This window comes from Mytilus galloprovincialis, chromosome 9 (assembly GCF_965363235.1).
Source record: "Mytilus galloprovincialis chromosome 9, xbMytGall1.hap1.1, whole genome shotgun sequence".
Lineage (NCBI taxonomy): Eukaryota > Metazoa > Mollusca > Bivalvia > Mytilida > Mytilidae > Mytilus > Mytilus galloprovincialis.
In genome coordinates, this window is record NC_134846.1 from 26,935,503 (window position 1) to 26,962,606 (window position 27,104).

The 27,104-nt window shown below is 32.0% G+C and overlaps 1 protein-coding gene across 3 annotated transcripts in view; it reads right to left on the bottom strand.

The window, feature by feature from the left end:
- LOC143044716 (uncharacterized) overlaps positions 1-24,575 on the bottom strand; it is a 51,413-nt gene extending 26,838 nt beyond the window's left edge. For 2 of the 3 annotated variants that reach the window (XM_076216804.1, XM_076216802.1), the window contains exons 1-4: positions 24,358-24,575; positions 19,561-19,632; positions 7,686-8,386; positions 2,569-2,766 (exon numbers count right to left, since the gene is read on the bottom strand). In XM_076216804.1, the coding sequence (XP_076072919.1) occupies positions 2,569-2,766; positions 7,686-8,378 (891 nt within the window). In that variant the 5' untranslated portion in view covers positions 8,379-8,386; positions 19,561-19,632; positions 24,358-24,575. The remainder of the gene's footprint in view (positions 1-2,568; positions 2,767-7,685; positions 8,387-19,560; positions 19,633-24,357) is intronic. The other variant, XM_076216803.1, reaches the window with a different exon arrangement.
- Positions 24,576-27,104: the final 2,529 nt, after the last annotated feature.

Here is a 27,104-nt window from a genome sequence, read left to right on the forward strand (position 1 = left end):
AAATTACGGTAGTCACAAGTGAATCGAAAACCGTGTTTTTTCTTTATTTATACGATGACTTTGTGTCAGGAAATTTGGACTGTAAATGATATCCAAAGCGCAAGAATCGTAGAACAAATTGGTACAAAAAACATGACTGGATAAAAGAAAATGACACAAGCACGAATTTGTTTCAGATTTATGACCGTATATTGAGAAAAAAAAGTCGACAACACGCATTTTAATTCCCTTATATTTACCCATGGCTGTTGTTTTTGTTGACAAACAGCAAACACCCTCTGTAACTGTCCCAATACCCTCAATTTAGTCATTAAAAAACTACTTTTTGGTTAAGTTCATGTTTTACATCACATAATTACTTTCCACACTGAGTTTACATTTTATTTTGTACTCATAATACTTGTGTTGCATACAATTGTACCAATACATTTTATTGATTTTATGTGGACTACAAACCATTGCTTAGAAAGCAAAATACATTTGGTGTAGGTCTAGTCCAACTGAAGAGAGCATTTCTCTTCCCTTTGATGTATACTATAAATAGGTTTCTAAAGCGGCAATTACATGTATAACAGTGGTTGCCAATCAGGAATTTTTATTTAAGAGTTTAAACAAGAATGTGTCCACAGTACACGGATGCCCCACTCACACTATCATTTTCTATGTTTAAAGGACTGTGAAATTGGAATAAATTCTCTAATTTGGCATTAAAATTAGAATGATCTTATCAAAGGGAACATGTATACTAAGTTTCAAGTTGATTGGACTTCTACTTTATCAAAAACTACCTTGACCAAAAACTTTAACCTGAAATTTGCACTATCATTTTCTATGTTCAGTGAACCGTAAAATTGGGGTCAAAACTCTAATTTGGCATTTAAATTAGAAAGATCATATCATAGGGCACATGTATACTAAGTTTCAAGTTGATTGGACTTCAACTTCATCAAAAACTACCTTGACCAAAAACTTTAACCTGAAGCCAAAAACTTTAACCTGAAATTTGCACTATCATTTTCTATCAGTGAACCGTAAAATTGGGGTCAAAACTCTAATTTGGCATTTAAATTAGAAAGATCATATCATAAGGAACATGTGTACTAAGTTTCAAGTTGATTGGACTTCAACTTCATCAAAAACTACCTTGACCAAAAACTTTAACCTGAAGCGGGACAGACGGACGAACGAACAGACGAACGAACGAACGAACAGACGGACGAACGGACGCACAGACCAGAAAACATAATGCCCCTCTACTATCGTAGGTGGGGCATAAAAATAGTGTCAGATTCCTTATACAACATGTATATACATTATACAAGCTTGTTTTCCACTAGCATATACCCCGCGGTATGAAGAACTTGTGACAAGGGTTTCATATGAAATAAAATTTAAAAAATAAAATCCTCCCACCCGCCCCATGTTTTTCAAAAATTTGGATGAAAATCTACTAATTAATTTTAGTTGGCCTTAAAGAACCCCAATTATTCAATTTTTGATGAAATCAAACAAAGTTTAATTTTGAACCCTTTGGGCCCCTTATTCCTAAACAGTTGGGACCAAAACTCCTAAAATCAATCCCAACCTTCCTTTTATGGTCATAAACCTTGTGTTTAAATTTCATAGATTTCTATTTACTTATACTAAAGTTATGGTGCGAAAACCAAGAAAAATGCTTATTTGGGCCCCTTTTTGGCCACTAATTCCTAAACTTTTGGGATCTCAATTCCCAAAATCAATCCCAACCTTCTGTTTGTGGTCATACACCTTGTGTCAAAATTTCATAGATTTCTTTTTACTTAAACTAAATTATAGTGCGAAAACTAAGAAAATGCTTATTTGGGTACTTTTTGGCCCCTAATTCCTAAACTGTTGGGACCAAAACTTCCAAAATCAATCCCAACCTTCCTTTTGTAGTCAGAAACCTTGTGTTTAAATTTCATAGATTTCTATTTACTTAAACTAAAGTTATAGTGCGAAAACCAAAAGTCTTTGGAGTACGACGACGACGATGACGGCGACTCCAATGTGATACCAATATACGACCAAAAAAATTTCAATTTTTGCGGTCGTATTAAAAGTCCATAAAGCATACATTTCAAATATGAAATTGACACCCCTTGAAAATGGGCTGTGTGAAGTCATTGAGTGCAAAAATATATTGTCTTATAAAGTAAAGTTGTCATACTTCAAATGAAAGGTCATAATGTGTACATTTCAAATACCCTGTCCTCCAAAAATTGGTAAAATGGGGTCAATGGGTGCAAAAAAATCTAACTTTCTAGAATAGAGCATTGTTGCATAGTTTTAAGAATGTTCCTTGAAATTTAAAACAATTGTTTTCCTTCTTTACATCCCTTACTATATTTTTTTTCATTTGTGATCTTAAGATTGAAAAAAATAATATCTGTTTCTAATCATTCAAAACTAGATATTTTTCAGTTACAATTTCCAGCATAAATGAAAGAGTGACAAGATATTGTGTTTGAACTACCTGTATACTATATAAGTTATAATCATCAAGAAATCCTAATAGTTGTTCTTTTTAAGAAATGTTTAAATGCATACCTTTGAAGTCCTCTCATTTGACCTCTTACTGTCAAACTGCATGGTCAGTCCTTCTCTTTCATCCTTTACTAATTTCTTGTAGAAGGCTAAAGAGTTATTTAGCTCAGATATTTTATTTTGGTAATTTTCGTTTTCCTTTTTCAATTCTTCTATACTTGATGCCATGTCTTCTATTGTAGCTTTATCAATTTTTCCTTTCTGTATAAAATCAGATGCAATAAAATTATCATACAACACATTTTTTTCACATCAAAGTCCAGGGTCCATTTCCTATTTGATCATGTTGATAGGACATTATTTTACATAGTATTTTTACTTCCTTAAACATGGTATTAGATAGTAACAAGAAGACAATATTGATGTTGCTCAATTGGTTACAAGCCCCTTGCACTGTATATCTTTTTTCCAAAATAAATTCATTGGCTATGATATTTCAAGAACATTGATGTGGGAATGAACACAATTTCAGTCAAAATGACTAAAAAGACTAATGTTTACAGGATTTTTCTTTTAATCTTTTGTTTTTTATCTTTATGCTTTAATATTTTCTTTTTTAATAAAATGCTTTGTAAAGTGCAGCCTGATACGACCGCAGAGGATGAAACCCTGAATAGTTGGTGAAAATTTGGAAACAATATTCAAGCTTGGTACTGTCTGAATTTGGACTGTGATCAAAATGTTTACATTATATAGTTTTCTGACTCAAATAAATGTGGTGAAAGATCTTAACCAGGTGCTCCGCAGGGCGCAGCTTTATACGACCGCATAGGTCGATCCCTGAACAGTTGGGGCAGGTATGGACAAAACATTTAAGCGTGATACAGCTCTGAATTTGGATTGTGATCAAATTTTTGACATTATATGGGTTTTTTACACAAAACAAATGTCAAGATTTTACAAATCAATTAAAGATTTCTTCTTCAAACTTATTTAAATCTAAAATTAAATAGTTGACACAGCATAGGTTTCTGACACAGAATGAATATGGTCTAATGAACTTAAAATTTTTTTTGCCTTTGAGCAATTTACTATGCTGTTGAATATTGATCCTGTCAAAAAAATGTTTGAAGAAATTTTCTTTTTATTTATGAAATCTGAAATGAGAACAAGTATGGACACAACTTTTAAGCTAAAAATATTTTAGATAAGATAAGGAAAAAAAAAACTTCATCAGCAACATTTTATATTGGCAAATTTCCAATGAAGTTATTTACATAAAGTTATTGGCAAATAAAAATAGAAAATGACATCATAGTCATGTCTGGCAAATGTCCAACATACATTATCTAAAAACATTTTAGATAAGATAAGGAAAAAAAGCTTCATCAGCAACATTTTATATTGGCAAATTTCCAATGAAGTTATTTACATAAAGTTATTGGCAAATAAAAATAGAAAATGACATCAGTCATGTCTGGCAAATTTCCAACATATATTATCAACTACTATTCTATACAAAGAAAGATAACTCCAATTGAAAATTAATTGCTATTGCACAATATTGTGCAATACTGTGCAATTGAAAATTTCTTGTTATTGCACAATACTTGATATGGAATCCTGATTTGGACCAACTTGAAAACTGGGCCCATAATCAAAAATCAAAGTACATGTTTAGATAAAGCATATCAAATAAGCCCAATAATTTAATTTTTGTTAAAATCAAACTTAGTTTAATTTTGGACCCTTTGGACCTTAATGTAGACCAATTTGAAAACTGGACCAAAAATTAAGAATCTACATACACAGTTAGATTTGGCATATCAAAGAACCCATTTATTCAATTTTTGATGAAATCAAACAAAGTTTAATTTTGGACCCCCATTTGGACCAACTTGAAAACTAGGCCAATAATTAAAAATCTAAGTACATTTTTAAATTCAGCATATCAAAGAACCACAAGGATTCAATTTTTGTTAAAATAAAACAAAGTTTAATTTTGGACCCTTTGGACCTTAATGTAGACCAATTTGAAACGGGACCAAAAATTAAGAATCTACATTCATAGTTAGATTTGGCATATCAAAGAACCCCAATTATTCAATTTTTGATGAAATCACACAAAGTTCAATTTTGGACCCTTTGGGCCCCTTATTCCTAAACTGTTGTGACCTCAACTCCAAAAATCAATCCCAACCTTCCTTTTGTGGTCATAAACCTTGTGTTTAAATTTCATTGATTTCTATTTACTTATACTAAAGTTATTGTGCGAAAACCAAGAATAATGCTTATTTGGGCCCTTAATTCCTAAACTGTTGGAACCAAAACTCCCAAAATCAATCCCAACCGTCACTTTGTGGTCATAAACCTTGTGTCAAAATTTCATAGATTTCTATTCACTTAAACCAAAGTTATAGTGCGAAAACCAAGAAAATGCTTATTTGTGCCCTTTTTGGCCCCTAATACCTAAAATGTTGGGACCAAAACTCCCAAAATCAATCCCAACCTTCCTTTTATGGTCATAAACCTTGTGTTAAAATTTCATTGATTTCTATTCACTTTTACTAAAGTTAGAGTGCGAAAACTAAAAGTATTCGGACGACGACAACGACGCAGGACGACGACGCCAACGTGATAGCAATATACGACCAAAAAATTAAAATTTTTGCGGTCGTATGAAAATCAATTGCGCAATACTGTACAATTGAAGATTTCTTCTTGAAACTTTTCAAAAATTTAATATTTATTTTTAACAAAATATAAACCCCTTTAAAAAATCCCCCAAACTTTTGTTTTGTTTTTGGCCCCTAATTCCTGCATGTTTGCAATTGGTACAATTACCCCTATCCTCAATGCCAGCCTTCCCTTTGTAATATGAAACATTGTGGTACAATGTCAGAGGGATCCTTTCACTAACACACAAGTTATTGTCCAGGAACTACAAAAATGCTTGTTTTGGCCCTTTTTGGCCCCTAATTCCCAAACTGTTGGTACCATAATCCAAAAAATCAATACAAACCTTCCTTTTGTGATATTGAACCTTCTTGTAAAATTTCAAAGAGATCCATTTACTTAAACTAAAGTTATTTTCCGGAAACTAAATGTGTTCTACATTGTATCTAGTTTATATAAAATCCAACAAAACTTATGGGAAATTAAGTCATCAAATGTTATTTTTGTGTCATTTAAATTTTCTGGAAATTGGTAGAAATAATAACTAGAGGATGTCAAATAGTATTTTTTAATATTTATTTGTGTTCTGGCATTTTTCAATATCACAAAGACCATAGCTCCTTATTAGTGTCTTTTTGTTGTTGGGATGTGCAAGTACTCAGCCATGTCCACTCTTGTATTTTTGTTAGAAGTAGATCTACAATGTATTTCTATTTGTAGCGATCTGATGAGTGAATTGAGAATGGAAAGAGGGAATGTGTCAAAGAGACAACAACCAGACCAAAGATAAGAAAACAGCCAAAAGCCAAAAATAAATCTTCAACTGTTGTAATTATTGTATTTTAGAAATCATGCATAAAGTCTTGGAATGGCAGACAAGGAATCTGCACAAAAAACATTGGCTTGATCAGGGTCACAAACATGCCTATAGGTACGCTACAAAATGAAAGCAATTTAACCAGATGCTCCTCAGGGCACAGCTTTATACAACCGCAGAGTTCGAACCCTGAACAGTTGGGGCAAGTATGGCCACAACCTTCAAGCTTGATACAGCTCTAAATTTGGATTGTGATTAAATAGTTGACCCAACATAGGTTTCTGACACAGAATGAATGTTGTCTAAGAACTTAAACTTATAAACTAAATTTTTTTAAATTGGACATTTACCTATTATAGTCCAATATCCAAAATCTAAATACATGGTTAGTCAATCAGGATATCAAAGAACCCAAAGAATTCAATTTTTGATGAAATCAAAAAAAGTTCAATTTTGGACCCTTTAGACCTCAATGTGGACCAATTTGATAACCTGGCCAAAATATCAAAAATCTTAATCCATGGTTAGATTCAGCATATATCAAACAAACCCCAAATATTCAATTTTTGTTGAAATCAAACAAAGTTTAATTTTGGACCAACTTAAAAACTAGGCCTATAATCAAAAATCTAAATACATGTTTAGATTCAGCATATCAAAGAACCTCAAGGATTCAATTTTTGTTGAAATCAAACAAAGTTTAATTTTGGACCCCTATTTGGACCAACTTGAAAACTGGGCCCATGATCAAAAATCTAAGTACAAGTTTAAATTCAGCATATCGAATAACCCCAAAGAATAAAATTTTTGTTGAAATCAAACAAAGTTTAATTTTGGACCCTGATTTGGACCATGTTGAAAACTGGGCCCATAATAAAAAATCTAAGTGCATGTTTAGATTCAGCATAACAAAGAACCCCAAGAATTCATTTTTTTTTTAAATCAACCTTAGTTTAATTTTGGACCCTTTGAACCTTAATGTAGACCAATTTGAAAACGGGACCAAAAATTAAGAATCTACATACACAGTTAGTTTTGGCATATCAAAGAACCCCAATTATTCAATTTTTGATGAAATCAAACAAAGTTTAATATTGGACTCTTTGGGCCCCTTATTCCTAAACTGTTGGGACCAAAACTCCCAAAATCAATCCCAACCTTCCTTTTATGGTCATAAACCTTGTCTTTAAATTTCATAGATTTCTATTTACTTATACTAAAGTTATGGTGCGAAAACCAAGAAAAATGCTTATTTGGGCCCCTTTTTGGCCTATAATTCCTAAACTGTTGGGACCAAAACTCCCAAAATCAATCCAAACCTTCCTTTTGTGTTCATAAACCTAATGTGTTTAATTTTCATAGATTTCTATTTACTTGTACTAAAGTAATTGTGCAAAAACCAATAAAAATGTTAATTTGGGCCCTTTTTTGGCCCCCAATTCCTAAAATGTTGGGGCCAAAACTCCCAAAATCAATCCCAACCTTCCTTTGGTGGTCATAAACCTTGTGTTTAAATTTCATAGATTTCTATTTACTTCAACTAGTGCGAAAACCAATGTGACTTCGGACAAAGACAATTTTTTGGGGTCATATATATATTAAAAACAACTTCTTTTCTAATTCTTGTAATCTGATAATGCATAGGTTAAATTTGTTTATACATTTTTTTGTACCATAAAATATTTACCATGAATTCTTCCACTGTTAGGCCCTTTTCTAACATGAGCTGATTTAAACAATGTTTTGTCCTTTTCAATTCTTTAATTAGATTTAGGAAAACTGCTTCAGATATACCTCTGTCATCCACAACATCAGCAAACACATTATTTGCTTTTGGACCAGTTATGCTTACATTCATAGACGCACTTCTTTTATATGGTAGTGAAATACTGCCTGAATTACTTATTGAGTCTGTTTCACGATGATTGTTAAACACTGTAGTTGTTGTCTTGGATTGAGTAGTATATTCAGAAGGGGTAGTACTTAGCTGAGTCGGTGGTCTCCTTGATAAAGGTTCTGGTGATGGAGAAAGAAAAGGATCGCTTATAGGAAAGGTAAATGAAGATCCTGAACTTCCATCTGTTTCTATAATTGATTGAGGAGTAACAAGTGAAGAATTTCTATAGATTAATGACCTTGTGTCTAAAGAGGACAGATCACTGGCACTAATACACCTTACAGAAGTCAATTTCTCAATAACTTTTTGATCATCTATTAACATTTTTGTGAACTTTTTCACTTTAGCTTTTTCTTTTTTAAGTTCTTTATCAATATTCTGGAAATGTTGGATGAAATCTGTTGCAGCATTTGCCTTTATTTCAAGTTCTGACAACCTTCTTCTAGAGATGTGTACAGTTTGTTCTTCTTCATCAAGTGACATTTTGTTAACTGAAAATACATCAAAATGAAATCAACCTCAATGAAAAGTGAATATATATGACTTTTTATCATTCATTATCAGCAAGAAATATAATGATCTGAAATCTGGGTAAAAGTTTTCAAATCTGATGAATTATATAGAATAAAATCCTTTGCTGAGCCCTGGTGGATATGACAGCAGAGGTCCAACCCTGAACAGTTGGGGCAATAATGGACACAATATTTGAGCTTGATACAGGTCTGAATTTGGATTGTATTTAAAGATTTGACACATAATAGGTTTCTGACACAGAATAACTGTAGTCAAAGAACTTAGAATTGGTTATATGATTTGAATTCATATTCATTTTTTTTATTTTGTGCAATACACATTGGACACAGTTGATACCCCTTTTGCATATAATGTTAATCTTGATATTGATATCTATATCATTACCGGAAAGCTTAATAAAAAAAATTATGATAAAAGAGATGATTTTTCATTTCCTATGGTTATATCCATTTTTAGATGGTGACGTTCCCTTGTCACCATCTTACAGTGTTTATATATATCTTAACTTGTACGATCCACTTGTGTATGTAATAACGTTTTAGATTTTAGCGAGGGAAATTTATGTATAACTGAAAATATTATTACACTAGGCCTAAAAAAAAATATTGATTGTTTCCCCAATCCAGACCGACGCTGCAAAAACGGCCGACTCATAAAATTTTATTGTCAAAACTAAGTCAAATATTATTTTATTCATTTTTGATTTGCAGGCTTGCCAGATCAACAGATATTGTTCCATCTTTTGAAAAAAAAAAAAAATCCCTACCAACCTACCAACACCTGACTTGGCAGGGTCAGGATTGGGGTAACAAACAATATATTAATTTAGGACCCAGGGTTTACCATATCACAAACATGTCAAAACATTTACTAAATTTAATCATCGGTACAAGGACATCATTCATAAATATAACTGAACATGCAGACATCTTATACGCTCAGGTATTTTACTGCCAATCTTTTATGGTAATATTCTTTACAAAGCACAAAAATGTCAGTATTCACCTCAAAAGCTAACAAAACCTTAAGGGCATACGATACAGTTACAGGGGAGGTAATGATGTTGCTAACGTAAAATGTTATTTTCGCGACGTCAAACTATGACATATCGGGAAAAGATGCATTTTTCGACTGATTTTTATCATTCAAATTGATTTGATTTGAAAATGAGAGCACAGACCACTAACTACATTTTGTTTCATTTTGCAGAGAGATTATGTGGACCAAATTTTATAAAACTGTAAATAGTGCAATTTTTAAAATTTTGATAAATATACAGCAAAAAATTACGTTATTTTCTGAATTCATGACCATTTGATAAATAGGAGTTATTTCTGAATAAAAAATGCATAAATTTTTAAGATACTTATAAAATACAGAAATCAAAAATTATTTAACAAAAAACAGTTTGTGTTTATCTTTTAAAACAAGAAAGTTATGGCTTTCTTTTGAAAGAGAAAATACTGCCACAAATCCGAATTTTGAGCAAATATACAAAATTTTGACCTCATTTAACTCAAAAAGTACATGTAGCACATGAAGGTATATTTTTTATTACATATTTCATGTAATCAGGCAAAAAATAGCCTATATGGAAATTTTGATCAAACTGTAAATACTGGATCAAAACTGTATCGTATTCCCTTAAACAGACTTATAAAGAAGGGATATAGATAAGATACTGTTGTCAGGTCATTAAAGATTGCATATTTTGGCTTTAATATTGATTCACTTATAAATAGGGTCTTTGCATCGGAATTAAACACATTTATTTAAAAACCAGTTGTTGGCATGACACCGGTTATGTTCTTCTCATATATTTTATGATGGTATATTAAATACTAAACCCCTAACGGGAGGGATTGTTCCTGATATTCATATGAAGACATAATCTTTCAATCAGTTTAATTGAGGTCTGGAGCTGGCATGTCAGTAACTGCTAGCAGTCTGTTGTTATTTATGTATTAATGTCATTTTATTTATTTTCTTTTGTTGCCTCTTTTGACATCAAACTCAGACTTCTCTTAAACTGAGTTTTACTGCGAGTATTGTTATGCATTTACTTTTCTACATTGGCTAGAGGTACAGAAGGAGGGTTGAGATCTCAAAAAACATGTTTAACCCCGCCACATTTTTGCACCTGCCCCAAGACAGGAGCCTCTGGCCTTTATTAGTCTAGTATGACTTTCAATTTTAGTTTCTTGTGTATCATTCGGAGTTTAGTATGGGGTCCATTATCACTGCTCTACGTATAGATATTTGTTTACGGGCCAGCTGTAGGACGCCTCCGTGGGGGAGTTTCTTGCTGCATTGAAGACATGTTGGTGACCTTCTGCTGTTTTTTGGTTGGGTTGTTGTCTCTTTGACACATTCCCCATTTCCATTAATTTTATTATAAAGAGACAAAACTCAAGAACTGTATCTGTAACTGACACTACACTAATTTCTACTCAATCTGAGTTTTGTGGTAATAAGCATTGTGTATACATTTCATTACATTTGATTTAGGCAAACTCGAGTAAGAGAACAGAAACAAAAATCCAGTAATTTCTCCATTTGTAAAGAGCATAACTCTAAAACAGTAGAAGTGATAGCACCAAAATTCAAACTTGGTCTGTGTTTTGTGGTAATCAGCATTGTCATGATTGTGTACAAGTTTCATAACATTTGGTTGAGGCAAACTAAGGTTAGAGAACCAACACAAAACATTTAGCAATTTTTCCATTTGTAAAGGAGCACAACTCTAGAACAATAAGAGTAACACCAAAAAAATTGGTACTTGATCTATTTTTTGTGGTAAAAAGCATTGTGTATATATATATAAGTTTCATAACATTTGGTTGAAGCAAACTTAAGGGTGCAATCAACAGTTTTTTACGTGACGTCATTCTGTAACAGGGCATGTAATAGTGGACCCATCATGCAGAAGTCAGATATTCATAGTTATATAGATATCTATACATCAATGGAAAGATAATTCTATGAACTTTCTGAATAAATAAAAAAAAATCCAACATCTCTTGTTTAAACATGCAAATCGGTACAAGTTATCAGCTGGAAATTAGGCATTTTCCCCCTAAAAAACCTTAAAAACAGACCACCTTTGGATACACGGATCAGTAACCTGTGCATATATTTGAGATTTCTTATAATATGCATTTCGAAGAGCTTATCCGGCTGATTTAAGAAAATGTAGTTTCAGCCTACGTTCGCCTGCTTCGAAAGGAGCTATCTTACCTGACAAATCAAAGTGCTTTTTGCAACAGGTGAAAATCAGCTGTTTATGGAGTTGCCTCCCATATAGTAGGAAGTCACAAAAACATTTTTTTTTTTTAAATCTTGACAAAAGTGGCATTTTAATTGAACTTCAATATATGTTTTTCACATTGAACATAAAAAACAATCAACTTTTTCATTTAGTGGTATATAAATAGCAGGGAATTCCATCAGTATGTAAATCTCACTGGGGAAATACCCCTAGTTTTTAGTACGAAACTGTTTATAGCACCCTAAGTAAAAGAATGGAAATAATTTAGCAATTATATCATTTGTAAAGGGGCATAACTCAAGAACGAAAAAAGTGATGCCACCAAAATTCAAGCTTCATCTGAGTTTTGGGGTTATAAGCATTGTGTATAAGTTTCATAACATTTGTTTGAGGCAAACTTAAGTTAGAGAACAGAAACCAATTTTGGGACATACAGACGTACATACTGAAAAATGGATGTAGACTGACGTACAGACTGCTGTACATACAGAAGGACAAGGGTAAAACTAAATGCCCCTTTCGCTAAAGCAGGGGCATAAAAAAAGTGTGGAAACTGATTATTCTAGTGAAATTTCTAAGTCAAAGGACCTGAACTTTGCACTTAACCAAAATTCAAACTTGATCTGTGTTTTGTGGTAATAAGCATTTTATGTAAGGGAGCTACCATTTGATTTTTATGGGGGGGGGCTAGGATGAAATTTGAAAAAAATAGGCAGGACAGGAGTTTTGAGTAAAAAAAAAAGGCAGGATGAGACACTTTGCAAAAAAAAAAGGCAGGATGACAATTTAGGTAAAAAAAAGTTAGGATAAACTAATAAAAAAAAGGCAGGACCGAATAGAGTGAAAAGTTAAAAGGCAGGACAGAGATTACAACTAAAAAAAAATGCAGGACACAATTTTTCATCCTAGCCCCCCATAAAAATCAAATGGTAGCTCCCTAAGTGTCATAACATTTGGTTTTAGCAAACTAAAGTTAGAGAACAGAAACAAAATTTTTGGAAGTATGTCCAGATGTGGGTAAAACTTAATGCCCTTTCCACCACGACAGGGGCATAAAAGATGTGGAAAACTGATCTGTCAGACTGATAGATGGACAGACAAAAAGACATAGTGCAAACCTTAAGTTCTCTTTGACTTTGTTTGTAGGGGACTTATAATAAATGGATGTACATGTAACAAGAGGCTGTCAGATTGACAGCGAACCAGTTTTTTCTGCATGAAAATGATTTAGCAAATCATTATCTGGACCCCAAAACAGAATCAAGTGAAAAAAAAATTAGATTCAGCATTTCAAAGACATGAAAGAACCCTGTATAATCAATTTTTGTTGAAATCAAAAAATTAAAGACCAAACAGCCTATAAGTTTCTATCAGAGATTTTTTGCGAAAAATATGTCATGGGACTGTGAAATTTCCCAAGCCGCTAGGCGAGTAAAATTCGCTCCCAAGACTGGTATTTTTTTCGCAAATGGCCCTCCATAACATGATATATTTGTTTAGTTACACCAAATAGATTTTGATTGACACTGTCTGTACTTATGAATGGTAATCGTAGTACCGCCGGAGTTATACATGTATGTTAGTGCTGTCTTTTTGAAACATCATAGTATCTATATGTGTAACCGTCATTGTTATTCCATCACTAAATAGTTCATCTGTACAGACGTCTTTTTTGTCTCTTTATATGTATGTATCTCTTACAGTTTTCGGTTTAACATAATCAATAGCGTTTATTCCATGTTGTCTTAATAATTCCGGATAAGTGAGGAAGGTTCCGTATACTATAAATTTGGAGAGAACAGGCTAGCAAGAGTAAAAGGAATATCCAAAATGGCAAATACCATGGTATTTGAGGCAAATTCACCGGCAGTGGTGAAAAAAGGGCAAATTCTTCTGAAATGAGGAAAAAAAGTTAGAATGTGCAAAAAATATGCAGCATTCTTACATAAGGTGTAATTATTCTTAAAATTTTGACTGAAGGTATTTCTAGATTTTAGGAATAAAATATGATGAATAAAAATTTGAGGGTAACTAATGTTGTTACGTCACTATAGCAACCCCCATTTTGTGTGTTTATAATTTGAAATAATCCAATAAGCATAATTCTTTTTTCTCATTTAACAGTAGATTTGTATTTATCAATTTAAGATTGTAGAGTTAAAGATTCTTTGTGGTTTGATTTTAAAATGGTACGATTTATTTTATTCCTGCCAAAAATAATACATAAGAATCAAAAAAGTTTCCAGTATTAAAAAATACCTACTAGTGATTTCTTCTTAAGAATTTCAAGAAAGAAAGTGCTTGGTGTTATCTTTCAAATAAAGTCACAAAAACTATATGTCATCGACCTTTAAAATCATTTTTCAACAATAGCAACAATATACACCTATCATTTATAGTATAATACAAGAGATCATATTTATGCATCAGAATTTGTCGGATCTCATTCTGTAGCCTCAGTGAAATGAGAATCTCAGCTTCAAAAGTAAGCTTTCAGAAACACCGTCCTTGCAATGTAATATTGTTTGAAATCTCCTTAAACTCGCTTTAAAAAGAAGTTTGTGTTTCTCCATCCTCTCTGACAGAATTATTGAAAACGAAAATGGAAGATGACATTGCCAATGACTAAATTCTCAACTTTTAGTTTTATTAGGATTAATTATGCTTCTTGTTGAAGCCATACTTCTATGTCATTTGGTCTCTGGTAGATAGTTGTTTCATTGACAATCATACCAGATCTTCTTACTAGTATTTTAGACTATGGAGTGTTTATGGACGGACAGAAGAACGGTCAGACTAGTTTATGTGAAATACAATTTCTGTTTTTACTCTTTCAGCCGGAAAAGATGTCGTCTATATCTAGCAATTTTCATGTAAACTGAAAGAAATCATTTTCCATTGGAAACTAAAAAATATTTCTCAAAACGTAATAAATGTAAAAGAATAGAGTTTTATGAATTTAAAAATCCTTTTTTAAAAAAAAATTGCAACCTATCAAAATTTGTTTTCAATCTTTCCAATCAATGTATAGCTTCTTAAAAGTGATTATATTCCCAGAGGATTTTTTTCTATTAATACATAAATAAATATAAGTTTTGATTTAAATTCACTTTCAACTGTTGATTTCTTAAAACTTTTGCATAAACATTAGCTAGAGGATTTCAGTGAGGGACATGGCGAGAGCACAATAAATCTTTATCATTGGCAATGTTAAAATACAATGCATCTTTTCTTATTTTAAAAGAATTTTATAATTTGGCAGTTTACATAAAATTGAACTTTATTACAAGATTAACAATGTTTTACGGGAATGAGTAAGTTTAAAAAGTCAAAATTGGTGTTTATAGATCAAAACTACAACTACTTTTGATGGTAGCTCAACTGCAAATCACAATCAAAGTGATGGAAATCACTCATGGAAAGATTAGAAGAGTAGTTTGAATTATTTCATAGTAAGGTATGGTGTGGAAAAATGGACATAAATAAAGCTGGGTCTCTAAATTTGCACAATTGTATTTAAACTGCAGTTTATATCTTATCGAAATAATGTCACCTGTTCTGAACATGTTTCTAAAAAAAAAAAATTGCAAATCAAAAATCCTTCTAGTAAATGTTACCAACTGTACTTGTAAGATGTAAAATCCATCCCAACAGCTCAAAACTTTTAAAAGAGTCAACAAAAATAATCTAAACATGTTGTTTTAGAGCATTTTGTAAGTTGAAACAGAGGTTATATGACATTGAAGATTAAAAGTTGCCTTTTGATCAAGTTTTAAAGTATTTTTCAACACAGGGCATTGAAAATGTACTTTTTCAATGTAAACAAATTTAAAAACTTATTTTATCGAAATGTGGATTCTTGACTTTCTTGATTGCAAACATATATATTCATTTCTAATAAAAATTCAAATGACTAAAATAGACATAATGATTGATGGGGAATAAACAAATAAACAATGGTTTGTTATAATTAAAAAAAATTAAATTTTAAAACTGTTTCAAGCCAATTCCTGATAAAAAAAAAGTGAATTAATCTAAATTGTTGATTAATTACAGATGATTATTGAAAATTTATCAAGTAAATTATAGGCCTTACTTGAATACCTTTTATATATTCATATTTATATTCATATTTTATTTTTTTTAAAGATCTTGTTAATCCATTAATCATTTATCTTTCAGATATAATTTACAGAATCATTTTATGTAATGTAAATCAAAAGTAATTGGCAATAAAAAAAATCTATCATCCTTATATTGATCAAACATCCAATATATACATTTGTGTATACAATTATGAGGTCAAATATTTGTATATTAAGAATTGTATATTCCAGGGTCTGTATATTATACAAGACTAAGGTTGATAAGTAATGGGGTCAATTTGATTGACAGTTTAGGAGGTGGGACACTGTCATTAAAGGTCTACCTTGTCTCTGATTGTTTAGTGATAATGACAGTTGTCAATCAAACTAGTATTGTATCAATATCCAATCATCTAATCAAAATGCTTTTAGAAAAAGCTTGCACATCAACACACCTTAATGACATACATTCTTGAATGAACTGCTCCAATAATGTACCTATTTTTTCAGTTTATATGTGTATTATGTGTGCATACATGAGAACCATAGGGAACTATATTTCAGTGTGAATACATTTAGTAACAATAGCTAACCTGTCGTGTTGATAGGGAGGCCAGTGCCTTAGTAAAGATTTAGAACAAGTTCTAATCTTTCCAAAAACTGGAAATTCTAAGAGTTAGTCTTTATGGTCTTATGCATTCATTTTTGTATGATTTCTCTTAAATATTTATGGCTGCTGTATCTCTTTTTTTTATTTACTAAACGTATGTTGACGTGTTTATCATATTGGAATATCATTGTGAAATACGGGAAATGTGATGTTCGTATCTGACGCATTCAGCCAAGCTAGACACAACGTCATAATACTTTCAAGTTACAACCAAGATGCGTTACCATATGCGCATAAACAATAGGCTGTTTGTTCTTTAATTTCACACCCCAGATTAGGACCAACTTGAAAACTTGGCTCAGAATCAATACATGTTTATTAATAAACATTTTTTTTAAGTCAAAGGACCATAACTCTGCATAAAATTATCACACTGGAACAAAATTCAAACTTGATCTGTAATTTGTCATGATTAAACTATACAACAAAGATTAAATAGATATCTTCAAGCATGAAAAAAAAAGTGTGGAAATATGATTTGGCGGACTGACTGAAGGACAGTCAGCAAGACAGACAGACAGATGGACAGAGTGCAAACCTAAAGTCCCCTTTGACTTTATCGGTAGGGGATTAAAAAAACAGATCCAGTCATTGATAGACCTTCTATCTATGTACTTATTAATTACACCAATTCTATTCAAAGGGAAATAACTCAAAATCAAAAATAAATTATACAACTTTATCACTTTTGCTACTGAAAGGTGCACAACTCAACGAGATCAGTAAATGTGAAAATTAAAATTTACTTTCATTGAGTCACAGAATAAATGTGGCCAAGTTTGGTCAAATTTGGGCCAGTAGTTTCAGAGGATAAGATTTTAGTAAAAGTTAATGACAAGGGATGACAACTATGAACCACAACAAGAGATGGGTCTGATTACTTTCAATTAATTGATTAAATTACAATTACTTCGTCATTTAAACGTTTGAATTAAATTAATGATTACATCATTTCTGAAAGAATCTGATTAAATTAATGATTACATTGGCAAAGTAAATATGATTACATCTGATTACAATGAATTTAAAAAAAACACATTTTGAATGATGTGAATGAATAAACGTTTAATACAAATGTATAACTATAGCATTTTTGAGAAAGGATTTAATTTGATATGTTATGAAATAATAGCTTCAAATGTTATCTAATAAACCACAACCAGGTGCTCCGCAGGGCGCAGCTTTATACGACCGCAGAGGTCGAACCCTGAACAGTTGGGGCAAGTATGGACAAAACATTCAAGCATGATACAGCTCTGAATTTGGATTGTGATCAAATTTTTGACATTACATGGTTTTTTTTTTACACAAAACAAATGCCAAGATTTTACAAATCAATTAAAGATTTCTTCTTCAAACTTTTTAAATCTAAAATTAAATAGTTGACACAGCATAGGTTTCTGACACAGAATGAATGTGGTCTAATGAACTTAAAAGGTTTTTTTTGCCTTTGAGCAAATCACTATCTCAAAAAAATGTTTGAAGAAATTTTCTTTTTATTTATGAAATCTGAAATGAGAAAAATTTAACCCCCCCCCTTTTTTTTCACATCCCCGTTTCCCTTTTTCAAAACTGATATCAATTCAAATTTCTAATGGAGTTTGCAACAATAACTACTCATTTAAATACATCATAAAATATTAAGATGTAAAAAAACTGCTTGTTATCACTGAATGGTAAAGATTATTTAAATTTATCAGTTGGTAGTAAAAAGTGTATATACATTGTATATTGTATATAACAAAGATTTAAGTTGATTCTGGACAAAGAAAGATAACTCCAATTAAAAAAAATTCTTGCTATTGCACAAATAGGATATTTCTTGCTTACTATTCAGGACAAAGAAAGATAACTCTAATTAAAAAAAAATTTGCTATTTCACAATATTGTGCAATTAGATATTTCTTGCCATTGCACAATACTGTGCAATTGAAAAGACTTGCTATTGCACAATACTTAATATAATAATTTTAGATCCTGATTTGGACCAACTTGAAAACTGGGCCCATAATCAAAAATCTAAGTACATGTTTAGATTCAGCATATCAAAGAGGCCCAAGAATTCAATTTTTGTTAAAATCAAACTTAGTTTAATTTTGGACCCTTTGGACTTAAATGTAGAATTTGAAATTTGAAAACAGGACCAAAAATGAAGAATCTACATACACAGTTAGATTTGGCATATCAAAGAACCCCAATTATTCAATTTTGATGAAATCAAACAAAGTTTAATTTTGGACCCTTTGGGCCCCTTTTTCCTAAACTGTTGGGACCAAAACTCCCAAAATCAATACCAACCTTCCTTTTATGGTCATAAGCCTTGTGTTTAAATTTCATAGATTTGTATTTACTTATACTAACATTATAGTGCGAAAACCAAGAAAAATGCTTATTTGGGTCCCTTTTTGGCCCCTAATTCCTAATCTGTTGGGTCCTAAACTCCCAAAATCAATACCAACCTTCCTTTTGTGGTCATAAACATTGTGTTTAAATTTCATAGATTTCCATTTACTTAACCTAAGGTTATTGTGCAAAAACCAAGAAAAATGCTTATTTGGGCCCTTTATTGGCCCCTTATTCCTAAACTATTGAAACCAAAACTCCCAAAATCAATCCCAATCTTTCTTTTGTGGTCATAAACCTTGTGTCAAAATTTCATAGATTTCTATTAACTTAAACTAAAGTTATGGTGCGAAAACCAAGAAAATGCTTATTTGGGCCCTTTTTGGCCCCTTATTCCTAAAATGTTGGGACCAAAACTCCCAAAATCAATACCAACCTTCCTTTTATGGTCATAAACCTTGTGTTAAAATTTCATAGATTTCTATTCACTTTTACTAAAGTTAGAGTGCGAAAACTAAAAGTATTCGGACGCCGGACGACGACGACGACGCCGACGCCAACGTGATAGCAATATACGACGAAAATTTTTTCAAAATTTGCGGTCGTATAAAAATTGGTTACATGTAATAATAACCTAAAATTTGCAGCTAACATGGTTTCACATGCATTTTTCTTGTATTTAACAAATGTATTACTAACCAACTACCCACCCACCACCCACACCTGAATTATCAGGGGGAAACAATTTAAAAACAAAAAAATCACCTTTTGTCCTGTAAATTTAACTGTACAACCTGGTTAAGCACATCCTTTGAACATCTAAAATGTGTATATTTTCTGGAAAAAAAAACAAAAAAATGTTTTGTTACATCCAATATTAATTTTTACCAACATTAATACGTTTGTGCATGCATGTAATAAATGAAGACTCATAGTCAGCAATTTCACATCAAGTTACCCGTAAATGAATAAGGAAACAAATTCCAGTAAACACTATAAAAACCAGTGCAATCCACTTGACGTCCTTGCCTGGACTGAGAAATTAAATTCAATATGACCATGATGACATAGAAATCACTCCCGAGTTTGCAAATATTGGTGAAATTCTACAATAAAGCTTCTAAAACTATTTTAAATTCTAAGCATTAAAAAACAAATATGAGCTCCCATGACAATTGTATTTTAGTGCTTTATATTGTCAACTTGACCTGACGAGTTAAGCTCTTTTCAACTGATTTTTATAGTGTTTTTTTTATGTTTTACTGTTACATCCCTGTGTAGCTTTTTAGAAGGTTTGGTACCATCAAACAGGTCAACCCCACTTCATTCTGTATGTAATTGTTCCTGTGTGCCAGTGTGTGGACAAATGGTTGTCATTGGTTGCTGTTTACCAAATTTGTTCTTCATTTATTGTTTAGTACATAAATCAAACTGTTATTTTCTTGTTTGAAATGTTTTATATTTGTCATTTTTGGGCCTTTTATAGCCTACTATAGTAAATAGTTAACATAGCTGTCAATACGCAAATATGCATTGTGCGAAGTGTGTGGGGATCCTGCCACAGGGACTTGTCTCAAAAATTGTTTCACCTATATATATATACCTAAAATATAATGTTATATTAGGTATACCGTTATAGGAAAATGTTTTTTATTATGGACAGCAGGACATGCCAATATAACTGACAATGAGGAGGTTGATTTCCTTGCAAAAACAACAGCACAGGAAGCCAAAGAAATACAACTTGAGAACAGCGTAGTAACACAGCAGGATGTCAAACACACAGCAATTCAGAGATGGGTCCGATTACTTTCAATGTAATTGATTAAATTACAATTACTTTGTCATTTGTACAATTAAATTAAATTAATGATTACATCATTTCTGAAAGTGAAAGTGTCTGATTAAATTAATGATTACATTGGCAAAGTAATCATGATTACATCTGATTACAATGAATTTAAAAATATAACCGATTTGAATGATGTGAATGAATTAACGTTTAAAACAACTATAGTACTTTTTAGAAAGGATTTTGTTTTATATATTATAAAATGATAACTTCAAACTTCATCTATTTAATAAACCACAAAAGTTCACGACATACATACATGAACATTGAATCACTGGTCATGACCCATTACACTTTGCCATCATTGATATCTGAATTATTTAGCTTCAATTGAATATAGCTTTATAAAGAGTTTGCATTGTCCTACAGCTATATTCAATTAAAAATTGCAATAAAAACAAACCTTAATTGGTTTCCTACCAGTCAATCAAAGTTGACAAAAATCACAATATTAACAAAAGATTATAATTTAGGGTTAAAGAAAAGTATAACATAATTATTACTTAAATATAACAGTTTTTATCAAATATATATATATGAACATCTTTAAATTGTGAATAAATGTACAATAACTTTTACTAAGGCCAGAGACATAAAATTGTAAGGCTAATGATGACTTTTCAACACAGTACTAATAACAGTTTATTTTTTACTGAAGTATACACATCTATAAAATGCTATAGAGTAAACCAAACTATTTTAACATGTTGAATATTTATTAAATAAGAATTACATTTATTGACCATAAACACAGTTCAATTTTTTTTTTCATTGTAATCAGAATGTAATCAAAAAGTAATCAGAATTACAGGGTATTTTGAAAAGTAATTGATTAAATTAAATTACATGTAATCAGATTTTTGGCTGATTAAGGATTACTATGATTACTTGAAAAATTGTAATCAATTACAGCTGATTAGTGATTACAATTACAATTACCCCAAGTCTACGCAGCATATAAAGTACCGGTACAGGAGAAAAATGTCAGAGAAGATGGGAATTATCTGAGCGAAAGCCGGGACCTGTATAAAAAAATTACAACTAAAAAGCACTCAATTCTGCATGATTTTCCAACTAAAGGCACATTCAACATGTTCAAAGCAGACTTTTTATATGCGTGCTTGGGGCAACTAACGGCAATATTCACAGAGCATTGTCTGTTTTTTTCATCATCAACAGCCAACCTTGCCAGGGGAATCAGTGTGTCATAGTTCTGCCAACTTTTCAGGAAGTGAATGCGTGATTTTTTGGCCAAATTGTAAAGATCAAAGAGAAAAAACAATAGATCAAAGGAAAATGACGCCAAATAAGCATGAACATGTGGAAGTCTCGCGCTAAAGACTTGGCAGCCCTTCTGTCCTGGACACTATTAATTTTTTTCTGCGGCTTTTCCCTGTCGTATTAAGCATTTTTAGGGGATGAATTTTCAGCCTCGTTACTCCTTTCATCTACCGTTTTTCGTTTTGGAACTGACGAAGTTCCTGGGGTTCCCGTACTAAGATATTAAGAAATATTTTGTTGCATGGTTTCGTGCTCAAGAGCTGTGCAACAAGACAGGTCAATACCAATCAATACATCATACCCCCAAATACCGTTAATTGAAAATCTCGGCACAATAAGCAATGTACAATACCCCAAGCCATGGTATGAGAAATCAATATTTAAAGTACGAGAATTGCAATCAACACATGATACCAGGCCACCCAGACATGCCAGAGTTATTCGTTCTATTTTTAAAATATGTACAACAGGACCTGTACAAACCAGTTCAAATTCTTGGAATCCCAGATGATTTAATTGAATCGAATTGGCTAATATTGTCATAGAATAGTGATAAAGGGATTTTTCACTTTCTATTTTGGAAACGTCAAGAATTTTTTGTTACTAGCCTGGCGGGCATATCGGATTACACATTTTAATTGCCCGAGGCATAAATGATCAAGTCCCGGGCGTCGGGCTAGTGGATTTTTTAACCCCTGAACCATTTTCTCCTGAAGTGTCTTAAGTGAACTAATCCAATTAAGTATGATGTCTTGCAAGGCTTTTTAATTTTTTCTGGAAGGTGCAAACACACTTTGGGTTCAAATGTGTATGGTGCTAAATTGAAAGGGGGCCAAAGTGAATTGGGCTAAGGTACCGAGATTCTTAATATTTATGAAAAAAGTATGATGCTTTGCTGGGGAGCTTAGCTATAATCCAACACCCCGAAATTCCGACAGTCCATTAGTCCGACAGTCCGACAGTCCGCTAATCTGACAATCGGATGGTCCGATACGAAGCCATGCTGCTGCAAAGGATGATTGTCTTTTTAAAAGCGTATTAGCATACTGCTGAAACGCGAGCAGTGTCTAAAATTTAAAAAGTGGAATGCATCAATATGGGATATAAATTAAATCCCTTCTTGAGGGAGGGCAATACAAACAGTTAACAGCTTAAATTGATCTCAGATACCAGTAAACAACACCTTGAAAAGGGCCATAACAGGTTAACACAAAAACTTGATGCAAAACCACTTTCAGAACGGTTTCATAGTTATGATTTGGAATGAAATCTTAACTTAAATTGCGTCTATTTATAATACCTTATCATTGCTCTAGCTTGTATGGCAATATAAACCGCTGTACTATCTAGTATTTTTTTGGTTTACTGATTGCCAAAACCTGAACTCTTTGCTGATAAAAGATAACACTTATATGTAAATTATCATAAGGACCTGAGCATCCCTAGTCATAGAATCATCACGACATGACACCAATTATGTGAAAAAGATTGGAATGAAGATGGGCAATGACATAAAGACAGTACGCAGACAAAGCAGATAGCGGTTAAGACCTATGACTGCACGAAATAAGAAAGGCACTTTATTAAGAAACAATGATTTTTTTTTATAGCAATACAAATACACTAACCAAAACATGATTTAGATTTATTCAACACAAAACCGTTGCCAGAATGCCTCTTTATTTGGAAACAATGAAAAAAACATATAGTCATTGCAAGTCTCTTACCAAACCATCAACACAAAAAAATGTTTTAGAATGTCAATTTATTATGACATGTATGAAATAATGAAAAAAAATCGAGTTTTGGTTAGTATATTAATTGGGCAGTAATAGTATTGCTATAAATATGTTTATCATTGTTTTCATAATAAACAAAAGCAAACGTATAGGGTGCAAACAGACTTTTGGTAAGAACGTGTAGGGTGTGAAAGTGAATGGGTCGAATTTGAATCAGAGCGATTATGTTTTAAGGTGAACGGACCCGGATTCCGTTCATTTCCGATTCGTATGGGATTATTGCGGTCCTGTTCAAGACGTCATACTGACTGATTTGTTAATTTTCTGTGTGAAAAAATATACCAATTTACAAAAGTTCCATGTCTATATAAGCATACTTTTTAGAGACAAGTGACCGTGCATCGGACTATCTGGCTGTCGGATTATAGGACTGTCGGACTATCGGGCTGTTGGATTAAAGGACTGTCGGATTATGGGACTGTCGGATTATAGGGTAGGGGTGATCCCGCTTTGCTGTACAATAAAAAAAAAATCAGAAAATCAAATGGTAACTGCCTAACAAAACGGACAGGGATTCTTAATATTTGAAAAAAGTATGCTGCTTTGCTGTGCAATAAAAAAAATATCAGAAAATCAAATGGAAACTGTCTAACAGAATTTATCTAATTTTTTTCTAAGTTTACCACTTACTTAGTTTACTTCACTTGTTAGTCAGTACAACTGTACAAAACGATTATAAATGGTCACAATAGTATTATGAAATTAAGTAAAACCCATTATAAGCATCTTCATAAATTCATATATGCCATAATATGGCAAAATTAGTCGCTTTTCATCTTCTCAAAATTTTCAGGAATTTCCAAAACTTGAAATCCCCAGTAAACTCCACTTTTTGCTACGGGTTATCTAAACAACGTACTGCGGTCCCGTAAAATATTATATTTGATTATCAACACATATAAAACTTTACCTGTGCTAAAATAAAACAAACATTTTTTAATTCATTTATCAATTGAATTATTGATATTTTGTTCGGCATAATGAAACACGTCATATCGTTCTATTATCTAGATTTTGGTATACGTAATTTAGCATTTTTAAATTTTTCGGCCATTGAACAAGTTTAGCCACGATCGGACTCTCTGATGTCTCGGCCCGTAACCCAACAGTGGTCAAGAAGTTTCATCATCGGATCGTCCAAGCTCTGGTAATGGACCATAAATGAAATCTTATCAAGAAGACACTATGCAATATCCTTTTTGATTGATTTAAGAGCCAAGTCTGTGATAAAAACATGCAAAATGGTCCAAATCCAAAATATTCCAATCAGGCTGATATTTTGTATTTTCGATACCTTATATGTAACAAGGATTTGTATAGTGTCTCACTATACAAATCCTTGTATGTAATAACTATTTGTGCAAAATATTTTGAAAAATTATTCAGCCATTATTTGTGTATGTCGAACATTCGATAATTGTCCATTTCTGTTCTGAAAAAGGCCATTTTAAGTCTATTTTAGGGTATTTTGACCAGATTTTTGTTTGATTTATAGAAAAATTACAGCTTAATGATAACAAATATCTTAACAAACACCATGCAGACTTCTAATACGTTCAGGTATTTCACATCCAATTTTTTATGGTAATATTCTTTATAAAGCACAAAGGTGTCAGTATTCACCTCAGAAACTTACAAAACCTTTGAATAGACTTATTAAGAAGGGATATAATTACGATACTGTTGTCAAGTCATTAAAGATTGCATATTTTGGCGTTAATATTGAGTCACTGATAAGGTCTTTGCATCGGAACTAAACACATTTATTCTAAAAACAGTTGTTGGCATGACACGGGTTATGTTCTTCTCATATATGTTATGATGGTATGATACTAAACCCCTAACGGGAAGGATTGTGCCTGATGTTCATATGATGAGATCATAATCTTTCAGTCAGTTTAGTTGAAGTCTGGAGCTGGCATGTCAGTTAACTGCTAGTAGTCTGTTGTTATTTATGTATTATTGTCATTTTGTTTATTTTCTTTGGTTACATCTTCTGACATCAGACTCGGATTTCTCTTGAACTGAATTTTAATGTGCGTATTGTTATATGCATTTACTTTACTACATTGGTTAGAGGTATAGGGGGAGGGTTGAGATCTCACAAACATGTTTAACCCCGCCGCATTTTTGTGCCTGTCCCAAGTCAGGAGCCTCCGGCCTTTGTTAGTCTTGTATTATTTTAATTTTAGTTTCTTGTGTACAATTTGGAAATTAGTATGGCGTTCATTATCACTGGACTAGTATATATTTGTTTAGGGGCCAGCTGAAGGACGCCTCCGGGTGCGGGAATTTCTCGCTACATTGAAGACCTGTTGGTGACCCTCTGCTGTTGTTTTTTATTTGGGCGGGTTGTTGTCTCTTTGACACATTCCCCATTTCCATTCTCAATTTTACTTTAAAGTGAAAGGACATTAGGATAATTCAAAAAGTTGTGACATTTCTCAATACCCCTACTGACAAGTTGAAATTGCATGGTTTTGAAAAAGTGCCAATTTAGCAAAATTTGTATATTTTCAAAGGCTTGCATCTTGTAAGATCATGTTTTATTTTTAAAAAAATGTAATTTTTCATGAAGATTATATATTTTTTACAAAATGCAAGAAAATGGTGCTCGGCAAATGATACCTTCTTACAATAAAATAATAATTAAAGATAGGCATGATGGCAATTTTGCCGAATTTTTGATTTTTTTTTTATCTGTTTCAATAGAAACTTTTCTTCAAAAGTATGTGATAGTCAAAATATCAGAAAAATAATGACTGAACTAATGTTTACTGGTTATATTAATTGAATAAACCAAGTTTAACTTAGTTTGAATTAGAAAATATACGAAGTAAACCCGGTAAAACCCCTTTTTTGCCTTTTTTTCCCCTAAACTGAGCATTTTTACAATATGTTCAAAATATAAACTTGTTCCAAAGAAAACTACTTTAGAAACTTAAAGATGGGCTGTTTTATTTACAATACTATGCAAACTCATCAGGTAATATCATCATGAGTTCTTCACAATTTTAGCATTTTATAATATTCTAGTTTTTAGACGCTTTTTGTCTAAATTCAAAGTGGCCACAATTGAGTTCAGTCGTAAATTTTTAAAACATGTTGTATTTGATAATGATTCATAAAACTATATATTTAACATATAAAAGATAGAGTTTCAACATGAATGCAGCCCCTTGCAATTTAGACAAAAAAACTATCGTAAAAGTACTAAAAATTCTAAGCACGTTTCTTCAGATGAAATCGGGGTATTTTCTTTTCTAAAATAGTATGAAAATGTATACAAACTGCACAGCCTTGTACATTCATGTTATCTATCTCCAGAAAAGTGGAAGATTTAATAGTTTTGTGAATATCATAGAATTGTGCCTCTT